The sequence below is a fragment of the Daphnia magna genome, linkage group LG3, assembly GCF_020631705.1.
Source record: "Daphnia magna isolate NIES linkage group LG3, ASM2063170v1.1, whole genome shotgun sequence".
NCBI lineage: Eukaryota > Metazoa > Arthropoda > Branchiopoda > Diplostraca > Daphniidae > Daphnia > Daphnia magna.
In genome coordinates this window covers 2,043,224-2,070,680 of record NC_059184.1, presented here as the reverse complement: position 1 = coordinate 2,070,680, position 27,457 = coordinate 2,043,224, and the positions used below count along the sequence as shown (strand labels likewise).

At 43.4% G+C, this 27,457-nt stretch overlaps 1 protein-coding gene and 1 long non-coding RNA gene across 2 annotated transcripts; both read right to left on the bottom strand.

Annotated features, from left to right (window-relative positions):
- Positions 1 to 1,415: 1,415 nt before the first annotated feature.
- On the bottom strand, positions 1,416 to 26,864 carry LOC116919456 (agrin). Its single transcript, XM_045170406.1, is given in 24 exon segments — positions 1,416 to 1,501; positions 1,594 to 1,910; positions 1,970 to 2,134; positions 2,211 to 2,478; positions 2,554 to 2,685; positions 2,792 to 3,111; positions 3,189 to 3,422; positions 3,501 to 3,592; positions 3,594 to 3,694; positions 3,764 to 3,940; positions 4,011 to 4,787; positions 5,087 to 5,224; positions 5,345 to 5,683; positions 5,759 to 5,876; positions 5,944 to 6,038; positions 6,500 to 6,526; positions 6,854 to 7,069; positions 7,584 to 7,799; positions 8,450 to 8,665; positions 8,760 to 8,899; positions 11,902 to 11,998; positions 16,524 to 16,577; positions 24,074 to 24,746; positions 26,384 to 26,864. Coding segments are annotated over 23 exon segments (4,953 nt in total). The 5' UTR covers positions 24,702 to 24,746; positions 26,384 to 26,864.
- On the bottom strand, positions 12,401 to 16,487 carry LOC123470284. Its single transcript, XR_006643913.1, has 2 exons — positions 15,920 to 16,487; positions 12,401 to 15,860 (listed from the first exon to the last, which is right to left on the bottom strand). It is a non-coding gene; the product is annotated as an uncharacterized LOC123470284 (long non-coding RNA).
- Positions 26,865 to 27,457: the final 593 nt, after the last annotated feature.

Below are 27,457 nucleotides of genomic sequence, written 5' to 3'. Positions count from 1 at the left end.
CTGTTTTCGTGATTCTCATTCAATTTTAAGTAGGATAACAACATCAATTATGAAATCGATAACAAAATTAAGATTATCCAAAATTATGTGTATTTCTACGAATTAGTATTGCCAACATGGCGTCTGAAAAATTTATTCAGGCATATCATTATGAAACGGTTCCTTCAAATGTAGTCAATGCATACAGATACACTGGATTGTTTGCCTAATTTTGCATACAAGGAAACATTGTTTTACAACACTTTGGCTGATGTAAGACACGTCATTCTGTACACTGTACAACCAAAAAAAGTTAAAGGAAGTGGGAAAGAATTTTAAACAGTACTGAGTTAGTTGATCATGGTTGTCACTGGTTGCCGATAGCGAGTTGTGTTCCTTCTATTAACGCAGTAACTGGTACGAGTCACCTTTCCATTTCTCCAGCTTTCTCCGCAAATCAGGTGGCTTCACAGTAGTGAAGAATGGCGTTGTCTCCATGCCGATGCCAATCCAAATAATGTCGATCCACTTTGGCATAGTCCATACATCCGACAAAAGCTTCATAGTATGGGGAAGGCAAACCAGGTGGGAGTATTGAGCTGCCACCTGCCCCAATTCGGCAATAATAATATATTTTAAGAAGAGATTGACCCTTCACGTTAAAGACATTTCATACCAATCCATAGTTTCCCGTTACTATTCAGGATGGTGGCCCCTGGATCGGCCGTAACTCGGACAGCCTTCTCTCCATCGACAATGATGCTACCTAAGCGTTTCTTACGCTCGACGACAGCCGTGTGCCAATGACCGTCGCTTACATTCACCTTTACGAAGCGAGAACCAACAGATTTACAGAATGCTATGTCCCAAATGTCTATGATTTTTGTGCATAAATTACCATTGATCTTGCAGAAAGAAAAGACGACTGTTTCCCCAAATTAAAGCTGAGCTCCAGTCGCGAATGGACGATAGCTAAGGCAAAATAATCGGCTTGTAGAGACTGGCCCCGACTCAGCCACAGAACTAGTCCATTTTCTGCTTCCGTTCGGAAGCGTAACTCGAACCGATTGGATCGCTGGCTTTTACCGCTAAGTAAGGTCGTCATCAGATTAAAACAAGCACAGAAGTATGGAGGCGTACATTGATCATGATGATTGTTTATGTTTTTGTCTTTACCTCTCGTTATTAAAAACATAATGCCCATCATAAATGATATCTAAAGCTTCGAGAGTAGTGTTAGTATCGTTAGTGTACTCGAAGAGCTCGTCAGAAGTATTGTTAGTCACCCACAAATTTTGCGTTTTTGGTCGAGAATAGTTAGAGAAGTCCAGAGTTCTAGAAGAAAAACCTTTGAGCAATCAAAAACCGAAGAGGAAGAAGGACTACTAAGACAGAGGAAAAAAAAACTACCGACAAAAGCAACGAATGGCTTTAACTTACACGTCTTTCAATTGATTTGGATATTTCAAGAAAGTTTTCCCATCAAATTTGATTGGCCGAGTGATTTCCGCTGCGTCCGTGCCTAAATCATTGGAACATTTTAATCATAATGTGTGGGGTAATGAGTTAATACTGATATATCTATCTAATGGCTACCCAAGAGTTTTTTATTACGTTTTTCGCAGCGTTTTCCGAGGAAACCCGTTTGGCATTTACAGACGAAGCTGGCCAGGAGTGGTTGACAGACGCCACCATTTTGGCAAGGCGATGACGAATCTCTGCTATTGACAGGATGAGCCGAAGTGCGGGACGACGACGGATGCGTGGCGAGCATATGACCGCAAGGTGGGCCTCTATAAACGGCCACATTTTGCTGCTCGGCCTCACTCTCCATCAGTTTCTCAAAAACTTCGCCATTAACGATAACTCTCTGAACAGCGCCTTGCAAATTGTCCAACTTGGGGACATCACGTGGCAAAACCAAACTTGGTCTACAAATGACCTGTCATTAGCATAGATTTTCATTTAGCTGAGACAAACGAGATTGTACCTTAGGCCGCCAATGAAGAGAGGAATATCAAGATTCAATTCGGAAAGCGGTCCCAAAGAACGGCCTTCACTCGTGGCACCATCATCTAAACGGATACTGGCTTCCTTGCCACGCCTACTCACCAAAACGCGATGCCAATTGAACAACTTGACCCGATCCGGAGAGCTAGGGAAAACCACGTTTTATGTAAGTTATACATGTGCACAGTTTTCTTTAATTATAATTTTGTGTCAATGGTTACGTGACGATTCCAGCGCCGCTGCCCAAATCCCAACGGAATTGTACGCGGCCACCTATGAGCGCTAGCCAGATGAAATCCCCGCGTCCGTTTTCGTCACGTGCCGAATAGGCAAGCATGCCATCAGAGGAACGGCTAAGAAACCACACCTCTAAGTCTAAATTTTGGCTGACTTGGAACGAACGTGCCACTGATACATAACTGGACGCTGGCGTCGACGAATGAACGATATTGAATTCTGGTACGAGAATTTCGTGCTTCATCCCGTCATCTGCCAATCGAAAAGGAAGAAAATTTGAGTTAAAAATCGGAATTTGCCCGAGAAAAGGGCCTGAGAATAAATTACGCTGATCACAGAGAAATCCTTTCCTTCCCGGAGGACATTTGCACGTAAAACGATTCTTCGAACTGGTACAAGTTGAGCCATCGGCGCAAGGAGAGCTCGCGCAGAGGTCGAGTGCACTTTCACACGTTAATCCTAAATAAAAATATGAAATAAAATAAAATTGTAGTAAAACATGCCATAATATGAATAAAAAATACTTCAGTTAAACTGAGAATGCTAGGGACGTAATTAAGGTTACCAGTGAATTGCGGTCGGCAGATGCAGGTGAAGTTGTCACCCGTTTTCCACACACACGTGCCCTCATTGGCGCATGGCGTTTTCCAGCAAGGGTTCTCGCCACATTGTGTTATACCGTTCATCTTCACTACAGTCGATATTGACGATTTGCTTACGCCACCAATCGCATTGCCTCGTCGTTTTTTTTCCTCAAATTGGCGGTTTCTTCGCGACACTTTACGGCCTTCCGGAGGCACACGGAAAATCACCGAGCGACGTCCAATTTTCACGCGACGCATGCATCCTACAAAACCCGACGCTGTCCCGATTCGATCGTATGTTCTGCAAATAAATGTGAGTTAATAATCTATCTGCATATGATGTCTACACTAGCAGAATGATGAAAATAAAAATTATACCTGGCCGTGGCTAGATGAGAAGGTACGGCACCTAGAAACGAGTTCGTATCCAAATCGAGAGTTGAATGTTCTCCAGGTGACGTAGTGGCCACATCTTCATCGTCGTCCAGACGTAGCCAGCCATCTTGTCTGTAACGCTGAGCTACTACACGATGCCATTGACCCAAGCGAATTGGTTGCAGGGAACGAAGTACTACAGGACCGTTTCCAAGATTGAAACGCAATTCGACATGGCTATAGTGAATAAAACCAAGATAAGTTTAAATTTGAAAAAAAAAAATCCGGCAAGCAATCTAATCTATCATTCATTACCCTGCTATGATTGCCAACGATATGTAATCAGCATCGAAATCTTTCCTCTGCTGTGCATACAGTAGAATACCATCTGTTAAAAGACTCTTGAACTTCTATTTCCATGGCGAACTTGTCTTGGGCTTTCATTTTCTTCAGTTCGACGAACGATTGACCGTGGAATGCAGGTGTTTCGGCCGGAACGATCTCTTCGTCTTGAGTTTTAGAGACGGATAAGTGATACACCTCTAGGCACAAATTAAAGTGAGTTTTGATTACTTCACCTGATTGAGAAAGAGCGCGTTCGCAGAGCGATCCCGTTCGTTCAGCTGGGCAAAGACAAACAAATGATTCCATGCCAAGTGGTTGGCAGGTCCCACCTCCCAAACAAGGGAACGAGCTGCAGGATGACAACCTGACCGGTCCGTATTCTTCTGATCCCGAAGTTGACGCAATATTTGCTGCGTTTAAGAGAACACAAAGAGGTCAATCGTTGACAAGAAAGTAAAAATAAATGGACGCATAACATACCGACGCAAGATTTACGATCCGAATCTTCGGCGAATCCATCCGAGCAACCGCACACACCAAATAAGCAGCCGCTGTTTGCTACAGATTTGCATTGGCTATCGTCAGTGCAAGACTCACCAAGAAATCCTCGAACATGGACGCTACTCGCCGTCGGCCTCCAGACAGGCTGCGAAAAACCGTAATACTCGTTCGCCTTTTGCGAACCGACCTGACTGAGGGAGACAATGTCACGGCGACCCCAGTCCAATAAGGCGACGTCCGTTTCTTGGACATGACGGGTTGCCTTAGATACGGCCGTTTCCGATTCGGCCACGAGCGGAGACATTCCGGCCGAGGTATTTATGATATCATCTGAGCAAGGACCTTCATAGGCCATAACTACGTTTAACTGCTTGCGGCAGGCGGCCAAGCGAAGGTCGCATTCTGACCCGTAACTAACGCCATCCGAGCCACAAACCGTTTGCTCGGCGCTGCTAGCCACCGGACAGTCCATTGGACATACGCAAACCGCCTGACCCTGCAGGTCTTGGCAGATGGCACCAAAACGGCAAGTCAGATCGGAACAATGGCGCGATTCGCTCTCCAGGGCGTCGTCAGATCCGCTTCCTGCCCCACCGCTACCTCCGTATCCACCGCATCCACCAGGCACTTTATCTACCAATTGTCCGTCGTGGCAGCGATCACATTTCAGGCCAACGACATGAGCTCGACAGACACAACGGCCCGTCATTTGCTCGCAGTCGGCACGGATCGATCCCAGTCGATGGCAATCGCAAGCTGAAAAGTAACAAAGAGCAAGTAAATAACTAATGAAGAGCCTGCTCACGAATAAGAGTATAAAGAAGTGAAACGACTGAACAGATGAAGAAATTCTGCTTTAAAATGCTGGCATATCCAAGAGCTTTGTTACGAACGCGGATCTATTGTTCTTTTACTTTTTTCCTTGTTGATTTCATTAGATATTTAAACCTAATCCGCTTGCAATACCCTGACATGCAACATCCAGAATTGAGGTCGCTATTGGCGAGGAAATTATAAAGTAGATTGGCGTCGTTCTCGTGGACGATGGTACTTACGTTCGCAGCCATTGGCGTTTTTTCCAACAGAGTGAATACCCCAGTATCCCGAGAGACATCGATCGCAACTCCTGCCTCCTACACCAGCCAGGCATCGACACTGTAATGTCACTGGATCACAAGCTCCATCCGCAGACCCTGTAAATGATGATGACGTGAATGGAATAATAAGCACCAATCTTCCAAAGATATGGAAAGTCAACTAGTACAATGAATAAATCAGTAATCTGAGGGGGGGGGGGACGAGAAACCCTCTACCTTGCTTGTTGCAGTGGCATTTTCGAGGAGGCAAATTGTGAGATGGCGAGGACATGGAGCTAGACGAGTCATGATAGTCCGAAGCGGCCAGGATGAGATCGGCCGGAGGAGTTGGGCAGGGTCCTGTGTGAAGTACCTTCAGCACAAGGCCGTGATCGCACGCAGCACGTTGCATGTGACATTCGGTCAAGTAGGTGCGACCGTCGCTGGCACAAATTCCCAAATCACCAACCCTCTCAGAATCTGGCGGTTCAATAGGGGATGGGCAGTTGGTCGGGCACACGCAGATGCCGTCCTCGCATCGAGCGTCATACTCGCAGCGCACCTTTTTACACAAATCTAATTTAAAAATAAAGAAAATGAAGAAAAATTATACTTTCATGTGACATCCATGTTCCCGTCGTTAGAACAAACCGCAATCGCCTTTCGAAGCTACGACGATGAATTGTTGATTACGACAGGCGGCCAGCTTCAACTCGCACTCGTTACGATACGTGATGCCGTCTGTACCGCAGACTTCAGCGTTAGCCAACTGTGAGCGAAAAACGTACAAATATCAAGATAAAGAAACGCAATGAATAACTTTTTTGAAAAAGTACCTTGCCGCAAGCTTTGGGACAGACGCATTCGGCTCGACCCAATTCGTCCGTTTCACATGTGGCGTAGAAGTCGCATCGCTTCTTGTCGCATCCATCTGCAAGAGATAATTTTGAATGAAAAACTCGGTGAAAAGGCAACACGATATGAAGGTCATCAGTTGTAACGTGAGCGACTTGGAAGAAATTATATCGGCATATAGATGCAAAGTACGTCAGTATTGTTTAACGCAACAACAAAAACTTGGAAAAGAAATCCCATTCAACGTAATCGTAAATTTAATTCGAATAAAAAAATTGAGTGAGCATACGTGCTTGTGAATTTGAAATGAAAATCATGTGTGTGAAAAACATTGTTCTCTTGCACAATCATCTGGTCTGGTGCAGGAATTTTCTAGTGTTTGTTTTCTACCCTCCACAATTATCTAAATTTCTCAAAGGTTACGTTTAGTTAGTTAGCTGTGATGGTTAACTATGAAGTTGTGCAAGCTAATGCCATGACAACTAACGTAGAGCTTTCACGAATGCACGTCAACGAGTACTTTAAAAGTGTCGTTACCTGTTTCTTTCGTGTCATCAATCAAATCTGCAGCGTGCGCGTCAAATACGAAAAGAAATTGTTAGAAGAACCTCAACAAAATGAAAACAGTCAAAGAGGTAGTTTCCATTCGACAACTTTTTTTTTTAATGACGATTGCGATGTTTTCCTACGGTACACAAACACCCTCAAAATGTTTGCTTTTTTTATTAGGATGAACTGCAGAGAACAAAGAGCCCAATTAACGGCCTCAGAATGGGTTCTCTATGATGCGTTAACTCAATTTTGCATAGCTATATGCTGCATGGAACGTACTTACGACACTAAAAATACATTATTTGTTTTTGTTAGTTTTTTTTCTGTTGTTAAACTTACTGCAAAGGCCTTTGTATACGATGGAGAGACTCTTATTGTTGCGGCACGACTCGTAACGAAGACGACACGGATTGGTGTAAGTAACACCATCCGAGCCGCAAACGGGATCCCATTCACCGCCGCATGGCGGACAGTGACAACTCGGCTGACCTGATGCAGTTTCGACGCAATATCCTCCCGTTGGACACCGGAAATGGTTGCAGGCCTCCGAAGAACCTGAAAAAAGGACAAGAAAAAATCCAGTTAACGCCCCCACTACATTTCTCCCAATTTCTCCCTTCCACTGTGCTGTTTCAGCTGTAAAAGATTACAGTCCTAAAAAAGAATGGGAAAATTCCCGTACGTTCGTTTCACCGTTGTTCGTGTCTTTTTTTTTCTTCTTTAAAACAAAAAAAAAAAAAAATCAAAAGCAAAAAAAAAAAACAAAAACAAAAAACAACAGCTTATCCTAAGTGAAACGATGGCGTGCTGTGAAGCGCATAATGGCATTCCCGCTACGAATGGAGATTCAGCCTTTTGACAAATAAAAGCAAAACCGTCCACTTTTCTCATTTTTTTAACCGAAATTTGCGATATAAAGTAGTCGTGTAGGACAATACAGTCAAAGTCCGCAGATAAGTAAGCGCTTTAAAGTCTCAGTTATCTTTGAAGCAAAATTGGAATAAACCACAAAATAGCGAAAAATAAAGGTGAGCAACTCCAGGTGAATGCGTGACAGGAGTGAACTTACCGCAAACTCCTTCGTATAGTAATGTGATATTCCGCTTCTTCAGGCAGGATTGGCGCTGGAGCTCGCAGGTTGACGAGTAAGTCATTTCATCCGAGCCACAGACGGGACGATGGATTGGTGGGCAGGGTCCTACACACAGGCATTGCGGCATTCCTTTTTCGTCCACTTGGCACTCCTCGTCGGCTTCGCAACCGGCCTTACTACAGGGGTGCACACCTACCGTATGTCGTGAAGGAATGAACCCAAATGAAGAATTAGAAGAATGAAAAACAAATATGTTCCATCAACCATAACGATCGTATATACGAGCGAGACCTTTTCGTTCCGGAAAAGGAAGATTGGTCTATGAAATGAGCAAAAATTAAGCCACGAATAGCGGGCCCAAAACGGAGAGAATAGAAAGGACTTTTGGGTTCTACGGTCTAATCCGATTGGAAAACTTTGTCTCGTTTTTAAGAAAATGAGGATTCCTGGGTGCGGCATCTTCGATTTCTGATGGCAAACAGGATTACAGGATTCCGAGATCGCGTGCATACGCCAGATCGGGTGCGCTATGTTGCCCGCGTTTTGTTTCATGTTCTTTGGTTTTCTTGCCGTTTCCAAACGAGACAAAACGTCACGACAACCTAAAAGATAAATATTTGGACCCGTTCACCCCAACATGCCACAAGGAGCACGACTTTTTACTTAAAAAAAAAAAAAAAAAAAAAGAAGAAGATCCATGCACCTGCAAAATCACTAGAACCCCAACGGTACGCGAGAACTTATGGTTTTCTATGCCAATTCTTTGCCACACTATAGAGGACACCCTTGGTCTAACAATAACAATAGTTTATGGTATCATTGAATGAAAGAGATGTTCATACCGGATTCGCAGAGACCCTTGTAAAGGATCCGCAGTTGTCGCTGGGAACGGCAAGCTTCCTGCATCAGGTGACATTGAGAGCTGTAACTCCGCCCGTCCGATCCGCACACAGGCTGGAAATCTGACGGACAAGTATCGCCGCAACGACAATGGGGTTTTCTCTCCGAATCCAGAACGCAGACGGATGTTGATAGGCATTCAATCGAGGCGCAAGGATCTGATAGGAATAAAGAACAAATGTCTTGCTGAACTCGGCGTCATATCGTAGATGTCCAATTGAGTTTAGAAAGAAAATAAACTAGCGACTCTACCACAAGCTCCTTGAAATTTAACGTCAATCCTTCGATTCGCCAAGCAAGAGCTTTTGTGCAGTTCACACGTGTTTGGGTAATCTTTGCCATCTGCGCCGCAGACTGGCCGCGAACCGACGCTGTCACCATAGCTCGAGCACCTAGAACCCATCAAAGATGTACAGATTACTGTATCAGACAACTAACTGTTATGTTAACAAAAGAACAGAAAAAGAAAACTACATAAGACTGAATACGTATGTAAACACAGTCACCAACCGAATCATATTGAAATAATAACGAGCGTGTGGGAGGTTGGTGAAAGAAGATCATTGCTGTCTATAAGCAATGCCTCCGTTATGGATGAAAAGCCGTCTTTAAAAATTCGATGAATTCCCGAATAAAGTTATGACGTCTTTGTACGGAAAAGTAGTGGAAAAAGATTGTTCGATGGGATCCTGAATTATTTCAATTTAACTCACGCACGCTGTGTGCGTCTTTCAAAGTTGTATTTAGAGTAGGCCGGGGAAAAATTCATTGGGAGTTCATCCATCCAATACGAAAGTTCAAAAGGATCGATGGTAACGTGAAAAAGTAAAGGTGCGTCTACCCGGCTTAGAGGCACCGATCAATAAGCATGTACTAGCCCAGCTGCCTCTTTTCTTTCAACTTTTTTTTTTCCCTTGCTTCGATCCAAACATCAACTGGTTATGACACGTTTTTATTTTCCAGAACTAATAATCACGCGGAGGTTGCTGTTTGGCGCTTCCATATCAAACCGTGATTCAGTTTTGTTCAATTTAATTTAAATTGTTATCGTACACATGTACACAATACGACTAGGCGGACCTACCACGTCGATGTACGTTGTTCTTTTTTGATCACTCCCTTTTTTTTGTAGGACGTTCGAGTATGAGGGAACGACGGTCGATTGACAGGAAAGGGAACGTGAATAGCCGCCCTACGTTTTAATGTCACTATTTGGGCTAGTGGGGGCCCCACCTCCGGGGCTTATCCATATCCAAGCCATGTCTACTTCCCCCATCGGAATAGACTGCATGCCGCATATAGTACGTACGGCTGCCATCCTTTGCAAACGACGATGTGGTTAAACCATTTGACGGAGAAAAGGCAAGGAAAACTAGCGCGACTACGTGACTCCTATCTGACGGAATACGAATGCCCCCTCCCGTCCCCCCCAACGTAAAAAAAAAAAATAAAAAAAATATTGACTTGATGCAGTGTTGCTGAGGAAACACGGTGGGCGTGAAATAACAAGAAAATTCTTGTTCCTCGCCAAATTTTGTTTTCTCAATAACGAACTTTGATCTCTGGATGCCAGTCAGTCAAGTGGAGATGATGGGATTACTTGGGCTTCCTATTTTAGCCCACCCGTTCGTCAGTGCTATGAAAGAGGCAACCGGATAAGAGGGAAAACACCCACCTACGATCCAAAAGAGAAGGTGCAGAACGATGTTTATTACGAGAGAAACACAAAATGTTGGCCTAAACATGTTAATTCAGTGCCACCCTCCTGGCCTATGCACTTCTGTTACGTTTTCCCTAATCTCGAAAGACAGACAGCAATGGATTGAATACCGTTTGGGCTTCTAGATATTTCTACATTGGCCCAATGACATTCCGCCCCCGCCGGCTGCGTTGTTCGACTTTCATACCAACGTATTATCGATTCATCGTAACGCAATCAAACATAGGATGTGTCAGGATAAACGGACGTCGCATTTATTAATCTTTCCGTTTCTTGTTCTTCACGATGGTGTCAGGAGGTGGGCGGGATAAAAAGAAAAACTAGAGGAAAAGGTTACGTAAGCTTAAAAACATTTCCGTTCCGCTTGAGGTGTATCATCCTATAGCGCTATGCCATCAAGGCATCTCCGCTGTCGAATTGGATCGATCGCGTCACAACGTTATTGGCGACATTAGAAGATTTATTATTATGATTTTTTTTCATTTCAAGGATAAAACGGTATAGGGAAATACGGACGAAAAAGAAGAAATAAATAAAATACTGTACTGTATCAAGGAGTTAGAAATAGGAAAAGATGTTTCTTCTTTAGTCTTTCCTCTTTCATCTTTTTTTCCTTCCCCACTTTGACGAAATGAAGGATGCTACACGATTGGAGGAAGAAAACGGAAAAGCGATTTGAAATAAACGTTAGCCGAAAAGCCGACACTTGAGGGATTCTTCATCTTGCTGGAGGAAGTGTACATGCAGCAGTACTTATTGCTGATGTGAAAACGGAAACGAGGCAAAACGGATTTCAGATATCTTCCGGAACTCTCTTCCTCCCATCGGGAAGTTTGCGTAAAGGTCGGTGTTAACGAAGTGCAAAACAAAAGAAGCAAATGGCTTTTCACTCCACAAGAATTGATGGCAACACATGACCACAAACACACCTATAGCCGGCCACAGCCCCACAGACTGTTTTAAGAATTGATTTGTTTTGTTGTTACTCTCTTCTTTTTTTTTGGTAACCACTCAATGAAATTGCCTCTACCACTAAACTTGATTCAAAGTAATGGTGCTTCACGAGGATGGTGCGCTGCGGTAAAGGAAGCTCTCTACGACAATTGATAGTTTCCCCCACCGTCGAATGGGGATTTCGCAATTTTCGCGTGGATGGTTTTCATTGGCTATCACGTGAAAAAAAAAAAAATCAAATAAATCCATTTTGTCTTCTGGTCCGGATCAAATTTGTACTCTGTGTCATCGTGAGGGATGAGCTGTACTACAAAATATAACGGGTCTTTTGTCCTTGCATTCGAGACAGAAAAATCACTTCTAACATTAGAATGGGGAAAACAAACACGCATCAAAAAAGTTGATGCGTTCGGTGCAAACGAAAGGAACGCGTAAGGTGAATTTAAATACTGTTGATAACAACAGATAACACATAATGTGTACACTAATGGATATTAATCGATCTGTTCCTGGAAGCCGGGTAAATGCTATTGTTAAGCCCGTGTACGGCATGGATGACAGAAAGCAAAATAATCGTGCACTACGTTACAATGTATAATTGGACCCCGATGGCATAGTATACCGCCGCACCGTTGTTTGGCTTTGTTAAGTGCAATCCAAACTGGTGAAATCAACGAAGAGTAAAACCGAAAATGAAGATGTGAAAATAGGATGACTTACTTGGTGGGGCACTGGCAGGTAGCGGAACTGGCGTCAGCGGCAGCGATGCATTTGGCTCCTGGCGGGCACTTGAGGTCGGCGCAAGGGTCCGGTTTGTCTGCGGGAAACAGGTAACACGAATCAGTTGGACGCGAAAACAATAGCATAAGTACGGCAGCCCAGCCACTGAAGCACGTCCAGCATAAAAGATAAGTTAAAAGGGCGCGGAACGGTGCCGATTTCGACACCAACATGACGTCGTGGAATGTCAGCAAATTGTAGTCGATTCTCTTTTCTTTTTCCCGCAACGGCAGAAAAAATCGCAACTAAAAACGCCACTGCCTCCCACTCATCGGCGAATTTTAAATGGATACGACCGAAACACATTCACTGACGACTCGATGGGAAAATGGTTTCGCTGATGGCGGTTTCTGTGAGTGAAGGGAAAGCAAAAAAAAAAATATGCGGATCGAAAAATGCAATGAGTTTGTTGAGTCACATTTGACGCCGGTGGCTTTTCACGAAGTAGTAGACGAGTAAACGAACCGATCCATAGATTTCGTCGCTTCAGGCAAGTATGCAAAACGAGATTGCTATATATTTTGTTTCTTTTTTTTTTAACTTGGACTTCACTTTCCCTTTGCTTCTTTGTTCGAAAGGTCAACAAATGTTTGTAAAAGTTTCTTCTGCTCTTTTTTTTTCTTCTTCCCTTTTCTGGTCAAAATGTCTTTCACGTGAATCAAATATCGATCGTGCGCAATGTCGCGACCGGGAGCAGCGAATTAAAAAAAGTCAATTGTGACGACACTAATCTCAGATAATGAAATAATACGCGCGCGCAAAAAAAAAACCGAGAGTAAGATGATAACAAATTAAACGATTGGGATTTAGTTGTGCAAGTCAAAAGGTGGCCATTTCCACACGTCCACTGGTCCCGGATCCTCTGCTTTCAAAGATCCGACGGCAGCCGGCAGGAATCGTTGACGTCTTTTCCGGCTGACGAAATGATCTTCGAGGAGCGGCCCGAAGAAAATACCTTCTAAAAAAGCGTTTCGACTAGGGAAATAAGGTTTCAACAAAGTTCCAGATCGCTGTCAAAAAGCACCGGATTGAAAAGCTTTCACTCGTCTGTTGTAGGGGGAAAAGAACCGATGATTGCGTCGAGCAACCATGTCGCATCAATGAACGCGGATCGAACTCGTGAAGCCGTCGCTTCGTTCGGGTCGAGCCGACTTACTAAAGGTAGTCGTTCCTTTACCCCCAACACTAGGTCAGCCTTCCTGAGCTGCACGCTTTTGTTTGCTTTTGTGTGTGTGTGTGTATTTTTCTTTCCCCGTTCTTTCTCTTCTGTCACGATGAACTGAAGGGAGAATCCCGCGCGCGCGCACTGACTGCACTAGAGAAATGGAGCGTGAAAGACAGACATCGCTGACGGACAAGTGATGAGTGCGTTCCAAGATTTCAAAATTCAACGGCGGGAGACAGCAGGAGATGGCGTCGAGACGCCTTGTCGTCGTTCAAACAACTACGAGGTCCCCTTATGCAGTAAAGTGCTTTTTGGTTGGGAAAGGGTTTCTGGTCTCGGTTATCGGAAGGAGGGAAGAAGGTTTGGCCTAGTGGGTTGTCCTATACACAGCACATACAGAGTAAAGAAAGGGCAAACAAAAAACAGCGACTGCCACCCGGGCAATCGACTATTCCGTGGGGTGCGATTCACGAACCCCGCCCGAGCTCAACCCTTTATTCACTCTTGCTTTCATGGACGGGAGCAGCAGTTCTTTGTCCCCCCTCATCCTTTAACCTCAGCCATACATCACGCGGGAATTGCCGTCAGTTGGGTGGCGCAAAAAAGTAGGCAAACGGGGGGAAGAAGCTAGAAAATGCTTCAATTTCTTTATCGCTCTTAGTAAGTCGTAGATGTGTATACATCGGCGACGATGTGCGGCGCAATCGGCATGGAAACACAAAAGAAACCTCTTCAATACAACAGCGAGGGCGAGTTATGGCCCATTTATCCAACTGTGGTTCCCAGCAATTTCAAAAGTTGGCGCTTACTTCGTTCTTAAGACTATCCAGTTGTGCGTATACAGTGTGAGAAAAGAATGGCCGAGTTTAAAACACTCGATAGCCGATATCTTTTATCGGATTACTGCACACATCATCAGCAAGACCAATCGTGAACTAGAACTAGTTTTCAGAACTGGCGATGGCTGCAGTCAATACGATAGTATTGGTAACCTTGGCTCCATACAATTCAAGTGGATCCAACTCTAGAGAGTGGTTGCATCGATTGCTTTTCTTTCTCTTCTCTAGTTCCTTGTCGCCTTGCCTCTAAATCCCATCGATATTGGCACACGTTTGATTTTCAGCCCACGTCATCTTTACGCCCTGTGATAAGCCAATGTTGGCGAAAAGCTGGTGGCTGAAACACAAAAGCTGAAGTAACAAAAGTTGGGAAAGATTTAAAAAAATAAAAATAAATTCAAAGATGGGGTGGGATTGCCGATTTCGTGCCTTTTCTGCAAATCTTTAGTGCCACTTGAATTCTTTAAAAAAATGAGATAAGATAATGTATGTGTGTGTGTAGCGTGAGCTGCTGATATCGATCGCTTAATGAAAGACTGAACAGAGTAAGGGTGCTGACAATCCCAGGGTAAAGCTGATAGTATTATTGCAGGCCAATTACGGAGTGTAGTTTCTCTGGTGTGGCTGCGGGATTGGGTCCTGTCAATGTGGTTCTCGTCTTCCACTGGTCGTACTGTGATAATTAAGACCACGTAATAAAGAGGCAGGCTGAGACAGGGATCAGTAGCTTCTCCTCCGACCCAGCAAGTTAGGAGACAGAGAGAAAAAGCTAGCTTTAGAGCTATACATACTCGACCAAGTCCCTCGCATACATTATCAACGAAGTTAACACCAGGGCCCCGGCCCTGGTATAACTGCCAGAAACAAAGTACTGCACTTTATTAGGCTACTTGCAAGATTTTTTGTTTTTTTTTTTTCGATTCTAGACTCGTTTGTTTTGCTTGACAACCCGCCGTGTTAGCTTTCTTTCTCTTTCCCTTTCTTTTTGTCTTCGTCTTATGGGTGAAAGAAGAGGGAGGGGGAAAGGAAAAAAGCAGAGGAGGCAATTTTCGGCGTGATTGAATCATCAGCTGAGACGGGCAGAGGCTTCGTTGGTGTGTCGAAGAAGCCCGCTTGGCCAGATAGAGATTTTTCCATTATTATTCCCATCAAGAACAGGCATTGTTTCGTTTTTGTTTATCCCTCATCCTCGCAGCTGATGCTGATGCTGCCACTCACTAAGTCGCTATAAATTCCCGGTCTGATGAGAAATAACACACAACTAAGAAAAGAGAGGATGTAAAGGAAAACGCTGATAAACTTCGGGGAAAAAAAAAAAGGGGGGAAACTTCCAGAGTTGTATAGGAGAGCGGTCCTGTAAATAAAAGCAAACAAACAACCCAACTTCATCCTCGAAGATTTGTGTTGGAACGGTCGTAAGGATTTTGATGGTCAACGCGGGGTATTAATGTCGTTGAGCCGGACCCTTTTTTCCTCATTAGGATGAGCAAAGAAACATGGTGAGATCAGTCGTATTTTGGAACAAGAAAATAGAACATCGAAGGCGACAGTTACACACAAAAAAAAAAACTGGCCCATTTTTTTTTATTCTTTCCTGTCTCTCCTAAATGGTAAGTATATAAAGATCGTGTGCGATGTTCTCATCTTTCACCAGAATCCAATATGCGTCCGATGCGTCAACATAGACCTCCCAAAAAGACGGAAAACACGTCTATACTTGAACAGGGAAGTCACAAGTCCTACACCATAAAAAAGAAATAAAAAATAAAATAAAATACGAGAAGAAAATATATAAGTAGAAAATGATTTCGTTTCGAGTGATCCTGCCTCCCGCTTCTCATATCTTTTGCTTTCCAAACTGTGAATTCAAATACGCCAGTGAGCCTAGTGGTCAACTGAAGGGGAAAAGAGAAGAGAGATATGTTTCTTTCTAAAAAGAACTGGACGGAATTACCATAAAATAACCGTTAGATAGAAATGTACGTGGGACGACAAGAGATACTGTGATGGAGGGTGACGCCAATAAAGCACACACACGAAAAGGGATGTCTGTTGGTGGCTATTTGACTAGACCATCGATGTACTTGAACGACGTTCTTTTTCTTCTTGTCGTGGACGTCCGTGATCGTCTATCCCTCCCACTCTCGTTCCCTCTTTCTTTTTCTTTTCTTTTTTGTTGTTGAAAAGGGCCATTCAATCACGACAACGATCAAAGAGAACACGCGGCGTGGAAAACTCCGTGATTGCGTCGCACATCACAGCACAACGCCAGCGATCCGGTAACGCACCGTAAACAAAGCCGGCTGTATTAGGATTTGGATAGTGCGAGGTGGAAATAACTTGCAGAAAAAACAAAAAAGATGAAGACGTCATCGAACGGAAGAGAATAGTAATGTTTTTTGATGAGCAATCTACGTTTGCATATAGATGTTTCGATGCGGATTAACCAAGTTAAAGTTCAACCAAAAGTTGCTAAATTGCATTTAGGCTGGTAACAAAACATTGACGGCATAAACTATGGAAGCGATAACACGAACGTGTGTTTTTTATTTACTAACCTTCAAGGATAGCGATGGAAGGAGCTGTAACCGATCGACTGTCGTAAGGAACATCTGCAAAGTAAACGCAAAAAAATTGAATGAAATTAAACGGATTAAAAATAATTAACTGCTGAATCAACGGGTATGGTTGTAATTTATTTAATGGATGGTTATCAAGAATGCTGCGCTAACAAGTGCGACATGATTTACTGAACAGCTAACCGTGGGACGTAAATGGCGCCTCATTCGTCTTTCTAGTGCGTCTCTTTCCGGGTATTAGTTTTTTCCGTTTTTATCTGAAATTTTTTATGGCAACAGAAACTCACACCACGAAGGAATCATAATCAAGTCAAGTCCGGTCTACTTATTCCCACTTCAACCAATCGAGTGCGCAATAGCGAAGCCCCCGTTGGACTATCCCGGCAATTGAATTGTCGATTCTGAAGAGCTAAACAAACCAAACGCAATGGAAAATAACTAACCTCTATCTCCTTCATGCTACCCATTTTTTTTTAAACAAAAAGGGGGAAGAAGAAAGGAAATAAATTTCGGAAACGTTTGCTCTGCTACTGCGACGTGACGTCTAAAAGCAAATAACGCCAATGCAATAAATGAACACGCTGTCGAATCCGACACAGCGGACGTCTTAAATGGAATCAAGGGCTCTTCGACAGGCAGAGAAACGACGTAAACTCCAATCAAAACATTTATAGTTCCCGATCTTTACGTCCCTTCCCACGTACGAACACTGCCTGAAATCCATACGTCACATTCTGTTGTCCCTTCATATTACAAGGGAAAGCTAATAAACCGATGTTGACGACTAGCGCAGACGCTTTTCTTTTTTCATTTTGCAGGCAAAATGCTGCGCTACGTGTGCGCAATTTTAACTGCGTCTTAGGAAAATCCCCGTGTCACCTTTCCATGCAATATCCTCTTATTGACCTGTCATCGATTGACGGGTGCTTTCTCCACGATTAAATTCGGAGCGATCGGTATTTAAAAAAAAAAAGAAAAACCAAAAGAAAATTGGTATTGTTCGATCGCAAGTCGAGAACTTTTTTTTTCTCACAGTTGGCGAGGAAGGAATTCATGCAGAGGAACGGCCTCGCTAATGTAAACACCCAAGATTGGTTGCAAGTCGCCATTTCTTTTCGGAGGGCAAAAAAAAAATTGAAGTGACACAAAGTGGCATGAAAGGCAGCTAATCCAATTAGATGCACGTCGCTGACAGAGAAGGCCGTCGAAAACACCTCACACCAACGGCGAAAAAACAAAAATTGGAATCGTGGGCGTAACATACTTCACGCTTTGAAAATGACTTAGCGCTAAACATACGGAGCATATTAGCTGTAGATGGGATGAAAACAACAACAACAAAAAACGAACCAAGTTTATATAGAACCTTTTATCTAACGGAAAATCGGTCGGTAACGGACGACAAAGAACGCCAAAGTCGGTGCTAATTAAGGAGGGAGAAAAAGGGAAAGTATTTTGTCGTCAGTTCCATTCGTTTCTTTTATGTCAGCCTAGTTAAGAGCATCGAAAAAAAAGCAAAGATTTCTTTCGCCTTTCATCCTGATCGTATTTTTTTTTTTTCCTTTTTCTTCTGTAGTGACTTTTAATAGAGCGTTCGAAGGGAAAAAGGAAAACAAGAAAAGAACGAAATCGGCGTAGGAGGAGCGCTAGTTAATTAGACATTCCTTTATGGAGGGCTTTTCAAAACACTCCTTTTTCTAGCGCTATTCTTCATAAATTAGGAGAACAAAAAATCGCTTGTTGCTGATGGATAAAATTACTTCAATACTGACCACTTTCATGAACGAGTACCCTTTTGAGGAAGAAGGAAAAAAATAAGGAAAGGTATAGCCTCATCGATCAAAAAAACCTGTTCGAACGAACCGAACAATCTGACCCCCCATAGTGAGACAAGCCAGCGGATGCGATGGGTCCACTACTTCGCACCACTATTTTGCAGCAAACGTTGGAAAAACAAATTGAAGAGCGGAAAAAGAGCGAATACATTTTACACAAAAGAATCAGCTGTTGCCAGAAACGGCTTAAGTGGAACATTCAGTACACACTCAGCTGTTTACAAAATATGTAGAGGGCAGAAGAAAAAAAAAATAATTCGAAAGAAAAGAAAAATAATAAATAAAAGGTGGGCATATAGTGAATGGAGCGCAGCGGGTGGTACAAATTGGACCATTAACTTCATCTGCATAGTGATTGTTCCCCCCCGACAAGGTAACTCCCCTTTCACTCCATCTTTTTTTTTTCTTCTTTTCCTACGTCTAAACTCTGAATCCCCTCATTTCCTTTATTACCGTCAGAACGATAGATCCTGAAGATTCTTCATTTTTAACCAATCATCATTCAGAATGTGATCCAATTGTGTCGCTAGCGGCGGTTGGCCGGCCTACGATACACACATTGTTGTTGCCATCGTACCAGCATTGATTCATCGATTCGCCTTCGCACACAATGTCTACTGTTAATTGAAAAACCTTGCCCACCGATTTTTATTTCAAATGGAGCAAAGGGGGGTAACACACGCAGGACGTGGCGCTGAATGATTGAAGGCTTCACGCTGAGAACCGAAACAGCAAAATAGAAAGGGAATCTCGAATCCTGAAAAGGGTTCTTTTTTTTTTTGCCCTGTTCTTTCCTCGAATCACATTCGTACATGGCTGCTGTCGTCGTACTTGACGTACTAGCACAACAGATGGACGGAGACGTGATCGATGGAAACCAAAAGACACTGGTGTGTATCATGCCCAGCATTCTGCATAGATTGTCTGATCGTTAGACACGAGCAGATCAAACTGCAAGTTGATGGATGGCTCGATCATCGACCACCTGCCGATATACTCACGAAACATACGACTCTTTCTGCTCTTTGCCAAAAATATAAGAAAAACAAAAACCCCATTCTGTTCAAATCCCACGTGTTTTTTTCATACCTTTTCCCTCTTCATTTAATGGATTCATCGTGGAACAAAAAAGGTACGTTTACAGTATACGGCTGGAGGGAACGGTAAAAAAAGAAAGAAGCAAATAACGAGGGGCTCTTGTTCTTTTTATGTCAGCATACGGACAGAAGATTGAAGCAAAGAATAGCAAGCAAAATAGCCCCGGTCAACATCGGGGGTTGAAAAAAAAGTTCCATGTTGCAAAGACAAGGAGAATCGAAGTCACGCGGAGTGGGGTTACGTATTTATTTGCTCAGTAAAGCAAAGAACGGAACAAGAATTGGAGAACAGAAAAAAAAAAAAAAAAAGTTTGGAAGACGGATTGATGTATTGTCCAGATGGCTCTGTTATAACCCCCCTTGCCCCCTGCTGGCAAATCAATGGCCGAGAGCCTATCTATAAGATATGTATGCCTTTTTTTGTTCTACTCCAATTCTTTATTCGTTTCTCTTTTTTTTATTTGATCTCTCTTTATTGTTTCTTTGTTTCTTGCCTTCCCAGTACCCGATTTTCGGTTAGGGGAAGAACCGCCCAATATCTCCTTCCCTTAGCCAAGGCGGAAGGGACTGCCAAAAACACGATGCGTTGCAATCAGCATCGGCTCCGTTGGCGCTGAAAGTTTCCCAGCCGGAACTGTCAGCTCCCACTCATATTCTTTACTAAACAGAAAATAAGGCGACCTTCATCCGTCTAGTCCGGATGCAGCGCTACGTCCGTAGATGTGGCGTTCACGCAAACAACTATTATTATGCGATTCGACCATCATCTTTTATGACCGTATTTTGTCTTCAGTCCCACCAATTAAAACTAGTCTGTAAAAAAATAAAACATTTCTTTTTCTATTACAGTTTGAACTGACGGCATTTTACTTATAAGAAGAAAAGAAAAAAAAAAAGTAAAACTACCGAAGAAAACATTCGTGCTGATTAAAAAGAAAGAAAAAAAAAACTTGATGGCGTGGAAGGCGTGCCCATATTCGGTCATGGTGCCAAACGCCTTCATCTTGATTGTTTCAATCTTCTTGCATGATTTATCTGTACAAGGTAATAACAAACACAAGTAGGACCACTGAAATGATTTCCTTTTTTTTTTTGCAACCCACAGGCAGATTCTACACGGCAGATTGAAATGAAGAAAACGTGAGTGTAAACCGGTTTTCTTTTTATGATTATTTTCCTTATCCTCCCCCCTCCCCGTCTCTCTAGCTACTTCTCTTTAGAAATTGCCGCGGCGTGAGACGGTGATTGCGGCGACGATGAATCACAGTAGCAATCCGGCCCATCCGTCGTCGCTTCCACTTCGATCATCTTTCCTCGAGACATGTGTCAGCACGGTTGCTCTTGCGCACATATATATATACCTATGGCAAAAGTTCTGTTTCATTTGAAACTCGAATGAAGCTCGTTTCCCTCGAGGTGATTCGCACACGCCGGAAGCCGTTAAAGAGGGGCGTGATGGAGTACGTGAAAGAGTATTGTATAGAGGCGCTGGAGTAGAGAGTAAGAGGCGTAGGGCGCCTATCTTTTCAAACAAGTATGGTAATTCACTTCGTTTTTTCTTCATTACTGCTGCCTCCGTTTCGTACCAATTCAACATCTGAAGGAAGTCATACTTTACATTTTAATCAATAACGACGCGTAGGGTTGGCAAACTGTCGTTTGTCGATCGCTACGCACAACCAGATCTCATTTTCCTCCCCGCCCTGTGGAATAATTGAAAGGGATTCTACATTTTAAAAAGAAAAGGTATCAAAGACCTATGGCAGTTTTCCCATTTTTAGGGGGAGTTCTTTTTCACGTGTGGTGTTGTCAAGAATGGACTGGTCATTGGGCTGGTGGTTTTTGGGAACACGAATGTCATCTGAGTTTATTTTCACCTTTCTTTTTTTCTTTTGTATCTGCCTTCATAAAATAGCTGTGACTGTTGCGACGAAGGCGACGAAGAAAACGACAAGGATCGGACAGTACGAAGAAGCAAAGTCAACACGATTCCCGCCGACGAGGTTGCATACCTCCTCTACTATACGATAATGGATTTTCTCGTAAAAACACCCTCATTTTCTTTTTGGGTTTACCTGCCTCCTTCAAAGTTGGAAATCATGTTACAAAGGCCTTGTAATGGCCAGACGGAGCGATAAAAATAAGAAACATACAAGAAGGAGAGAAGAACGCAGGATCTGAAACGGGATTGGGCGGACCACGATCTTTTCCCCCCCACCTTTGCTACGGGTTTTAACCACTTTCGTTTGATGAGAGAATCTCTTCCAGAACAGAAAAAGAAAAACTACCTACAGCGTAAAGGAGGTAAACTCAAATAATAATAGCACTCCAATAAGAAAAAGAGGTGGAACGGCTCGTCTTCGCATGGACTATATATAACTACCACCAAACAAAAGAACTGATGGAAATAGAAAAATAAATAAATAAATAAGCGTATTGAAGAAACAGTAAAAAAAAGGAAGATTATCGGAAGGAAAGAAGATACAGACGCACCCTCTCCCCCCCCCCCCTTTATTCTTTCTAACTCATTAATATGTATTTATTTCTCGTGATCATTTCGTTATATTTCATCGGACCGTGGAAGATGACTGGGGCCGGCTGTTGCACGCGCGCCTGTGTTTGGCAATAGTGGACCCGTCAATTATAGAGAAGGCAACGAGCCGCCATCTTCCGACGTCATTAGAATAATGCTCCCCGACCCATTATTGACACGCCATGACAACTCCATCATCAGATAAACGTCACTCGGTCAGTCAGCCGATAGAATCTTTGCTGTGTCCAACAAATCCAAGTGTTGTGATGAACGGTTCTTTCAAATCCACTTCATTCTTTCTCGATAAATTCCAGTCTCAAAGTGGATTGCATTTCCAGTTTTAAATTTCCTCCCTCTCTTCGTTTGATCGAATTGATGCTAGCGGGTTTATGGGTGGAACGCGTTCGGGAATAGAAGGGGGGTTTCAAAATCTTCAAATGCTTTAGACAAGAGCTGTCCCGATACCTTCAACATTAAACAAGAGTGTCTAGCCGTTACCACTCGATTCATCCACTTGATCCATCCCCTACGCCCTAAGTAACCTGTTGCCACAGCCATCGAAAATGTCTTCAATTGGTGGACGAAAAAGAAATGCGAACGCTATTGAAAATCGATAGGCAACGCACTTCAATAATTTGATACTTTCATTTCTCTTTGAGAATAAAAAAATAATCTACTGCGATGTTGCCATCAACAGCTTAATAACATGGCGGAGGGAGCAATCGAAACTCTATGAAAAAGATTATACTACAATATTAGGGACCGGAGTGATAGCGCTCATTTGTCAAGGGAAGACTATAAAACATAGTTACTCGGAGGAGAGACATGAGAATAAAGACAAGTCGTTTGAATGCCATCTACAGGAACGGTAAGTAAGTTGGGGCCGCGGGACGGGCGATTCCTATTGAGAGGATCCCGCACGATGCTGTCCGTTTTTTTTTTTTTTATGCCACACGGAAAGCCTTGAAACGTTACGATGCTATAAAAAATGGGAAGGAATATAATCCAACGGTGGTAATCTTCCCGTATTGTTCGTCGGGAATCGTAAAATAGCTACGTGACTTCAGGGGCCAAGTAGCAGATCCGATATCGAAATCCCCGTCAAATGTACCGTGCACGTGTACCGACTACAACACGGCAAGGTCTTAAACGACGAATCGTAAATCACTCGTTTTTAACGCGACGTTACTTTCTGTTCACTAGGGTAAAAGAGCGGATCGAAACTGTTAGCAAAATTTCCCTAGAGGTTGCCAACACAGAAAGAGAGCTCCATCTATCAAGGCATTCCCCTTGTAGGCTTTACGATATCGAAAGAGAGAGAAAGACAAACGATGACTCTATAAAACGGCGCAGATAGAATTCATATCCTTTTCCATTCGTCTCTTCCAGCGCTGGGCAATCGTCGTTCAATCTTGTAGCCGCGCAACCGACCGAGTTATCGTAACTACACGCTAACAGAGCTGTCTTTTTTTCTTCTTTCTCCTTCTTTCTTGATTTGGAAAATTCCATCAAACCTCTTCGCTGTCTTCAATCCTTCTACTTGTGCGTCATTCAAACAGACAGCCGGCCACATGCTTATCAGAACTCAAAGCAAATGGTTGATGGCTCCCTGTGCTGCTGCTGCTGCTGCCAACCAAGTCAACGCAACGTTTCGATAAAAGAAAAGGGTTAAGGCAAACTTGATTATCAGTATCGTCAAGTCGTTTTATACCTAAATATAGTCATAGCCTCGGCGAAATAAAAAAATGTATATATACGAAGAATAAAGCGAGATTGTCAGCGACGACTCCTAATAAAGCTTCCCTGATCCGGCGGCATGGACGCCAAGACAGTTCCCAGTGAAAGAGAGAGGCCAAGTTAATGTCCCTGGCCCGTCTTATTACACAGCCCTATTAAACTGAGCTTGTTTTTGAAACAGGTCATGAAAATCATGAAAGCAGCATTTAAAAAAAAATAATAATTGAAAAATGGGATCGCTCGACTTCTCGAAAAGAAATGGAACGATGGATGATGGACTTGGGGAAAATAAGGAAAAAACAAAATTGAATAAAAACAAACAACTACCTTTATTGAATGCCCGTAGTTGCTGCAAGTGACGCAGACTGACGGACATCAAGCTCGAGTTGAGGCGTAGTCGAACGGGTTCAGCTGAATCGATCGGCCGATGATCGTGAACGGGATCCATCGCTTCATCGTCATCGGATGACATTGGCTGATTGACGTAACTCGCCAGGAAAATGCGCGTGTCACGGAGCCGGACGCGGCTCGGACAAATGCGCGGATCCCTCAAACCTTCGACCAGCACCCGACGTCCTTCCCACATGCGATCCAGTCCCTTGACGACCTTCTTGATTCGAACGTTAATCGCCACATCGGCATCGCTTACAATGGCGTGATCATGCGACTGCTGAGTCAAATAGCGCTGGCAAAGTTCGTGATCGTCATCGACGGCTTGCCCTGCATCGACGGCCGTTTGGCACGATTCAATCACGGCCGTAAAGACCACCTGCGAACGATTTTGGCGCTCCTCTAGCGACCACTTTTCCAGCGGACAGGCCCAATCGGCCGCGTGGTTGCCACTTTCACCGCTCGGCTGAATACCTCCCGTCGCTCTCGTCACATTCGCGCACGCCATCCAAATCGCTAACCAGCACAGCCACGATTTCGACCGTCTCATCACCACAGGCGCCATTTTTACGACTGCAAGCCGGCGGCCAATAGACGACAACGACGATGACTATTTATAAAACAAGGTGGTGGTATAGGGTCTCATCATCTCAATCCAAAGTGGCCGAGCGGTAGTAAAACGCGGAATATATAAATTATATAGCTGCAACACATTTCGGAGAAGAAAAAAAAAGAAGAAAACAAAAACAAAAACGAAAAGAGTTTCCCGTCGAAGATGTGGGGCTATCTGCTCACGCCAGAGATGGCGCACTTTCACGACCGAACTGGTGCCAACCGATTCCAATCCGAAAAGACGGCCAATAAGACGGACTGATTTACATGAAGGATTAACACCTACGAGCTATATAAGACGTCTTACTCTTTTCTCTTCTCTATTCTTCTACATCCACCTTTTTGGTTATAACCAATCAGATTACACATACGCTCCGTCTCTCTGTCTGATTTTTTGTTTTTTTTTCTCAGTCTCGAATGAAACCCGTCCAATATACTACGCTCGTGACTATGTGTAATAGCTGGACAAAAGGATAATGCAGCTAGTATATTAGACAAGCAAATAAGACAAAAGAATCAGCGAGAGCCAAGGAGACGTCAGGTGTCTACGATTACATGGACGCAGGTCTTCCTTCATCTTGACGCACGGTATGTGAACAGGTGATTTTTCTTGTTTGGTTTCTCTCGAGAAAAACAAAAAAACAACAATTTTGTTTAGACAAAGAATGCCTTTAACTTACACACACCATCTCATCTTCCCATCAGATTGATCCAGACGCCAGGGCTTTTATCGATAACTTATGCAATACGCTTGCAACGTTCTGTTTTAATTTTGTAAAGGCAGTAAATGAGAAAAGAAAGAAATTTCTAACTGATTTGTTTCCTAACAGATGATTCTTCGCTTCGGTATTTCCCCCCTCCCCGTTTAGTTTATCATTTTTCGGGACTGGTACAGTCGATTGAAGTATCAGTCACGCTTTTGAGGTGCGGCTCGGATTCTAAGCGTAACCGTTTTCGATCAAAGAATCTCTCCCGCTTATTAATGAGACGATGAATATGAAAATGGAATACTAATTATGATGTTGATAGCTTTCCGACGCAATGCCAAGTAGAGGTGGAGACAAACAAATGTTAAAGGAAAACGGAATGATTGCTAATCAAAATCAAACTCTTTCGATTACACTACGCTACCGAAAATGATGTTTATAGAATTTCAAAAGAATCCCAAACAAAGGCTATTGATACTACTACACGTAAAAGATAAGGCAAAAGAATTCGTCGAAGATAATCAATGACAGAACGTCTCCATTTCAAACTATCGTGAAAACGAAACGTATACGATCGACGTAAAGAAAAAATCGAATGGGTCGCATAGAATCCCCCCCTCCCCTTAATTAAAGATTCCCGCAATGAAGTTAAGACGTCTGTGTTATCCTTCACGCTAGTTAAACCGTACTGCCCCAGCGTCTCTTAGAAAAAAAAAAAAAAACTTAATCTACCACTGAAACGTTCGTTAATCTGAAAAAGGTCCCAAATCGGGCGTCGTTTTGGATTGGAACGGGAACTCACGCAAGACGAGCAGTCAGCCCTTTTTTTTTTCTTTCTTTCCTATCACTGACGGGCCACTCCTTTCGTTTGAATTTCTCCCAAAACGCATTTCAACAAACTTAATTAAAATAGACAAGACGAACCAACCACGATTGTGTTCACGAATTTGGATTAGAAATATTCAAATGTGTCCTTCAGAGTAGCTCCGTCGAACCAAACCGACGAGATTTCCAATCACGCAAACTGACACACACACAGGACACACACTCAAAATATCAATGGAGTGCACGTGAAAGAGACAAAGGACTTTTGTCTTTTACGCATCAATGAAACGCAACGGTCAAGTTTAAGCAACTTTGCAATCAATCAGGCAGTAAAAGATTTGCATCACACGTGACGACGAAAACACGCACATTGGCGACGCAACAGGCGCGCGTGTGCGCACCGATGTTCCACAAAACAAACTGCACACAACAACGCACATCGGCTGGGGGGGAATAAAAACAAAACAAACACTTTTGTGTGTGTGTGATGCGTTTACACTGCCACAAGCACAAAACAAACCATCAAGATGGAGAGCTCTGCGGGGATCTGCTCAGGACGGAGGGCAGTAGTTCACTGAAATCAGTTCGGGCGGGTAGCACCGGTGAGACAAGAGAGAAAACCCATAAAAAGAAGGGCCAGCAAAGCTTCAAAACGCCGTGTATGCATATATATATACTAAAGTCCCCCCACCATTATCTCAACCAACCAGAGAGCAAGGAAAAGAAAAAGAAGCAGATAGACCTTCTCTCTTTCTCTCTCTCTCTTTCATTCCTTCGTCCTTTCGAAAAAGACACATACTCAACCACACCCTCCAGTCCCTTTTTGCCTGAGATGGGTCGATCTTTTATGGCCGTCGTCCAGCAGCGCCAGCGGAGCTCTCGGCGGAAAAAATAGATTGTAAAGACACGTCGAAACAGATATTTTTTTGTTTTTTCTTCTTCTTCTTCTTTCCTGTGACTGTCGGCTAGGCTGCTCGAAAACAACGTCAACAACGGGAGCATCCACGACAGTGACTTGATAGCCGATAAAATATCAAAAATGTCCAGTATTCAGCGCACACACAAGAAGTTGGTTACGGGCCAGCAGAAAGGACAACGAGCGGACCACACGAGACGCCATCTGGCGCGCTATTCAAATGGGCTTCTTCACAACACGTAAGACAGCAAACAAAACAAA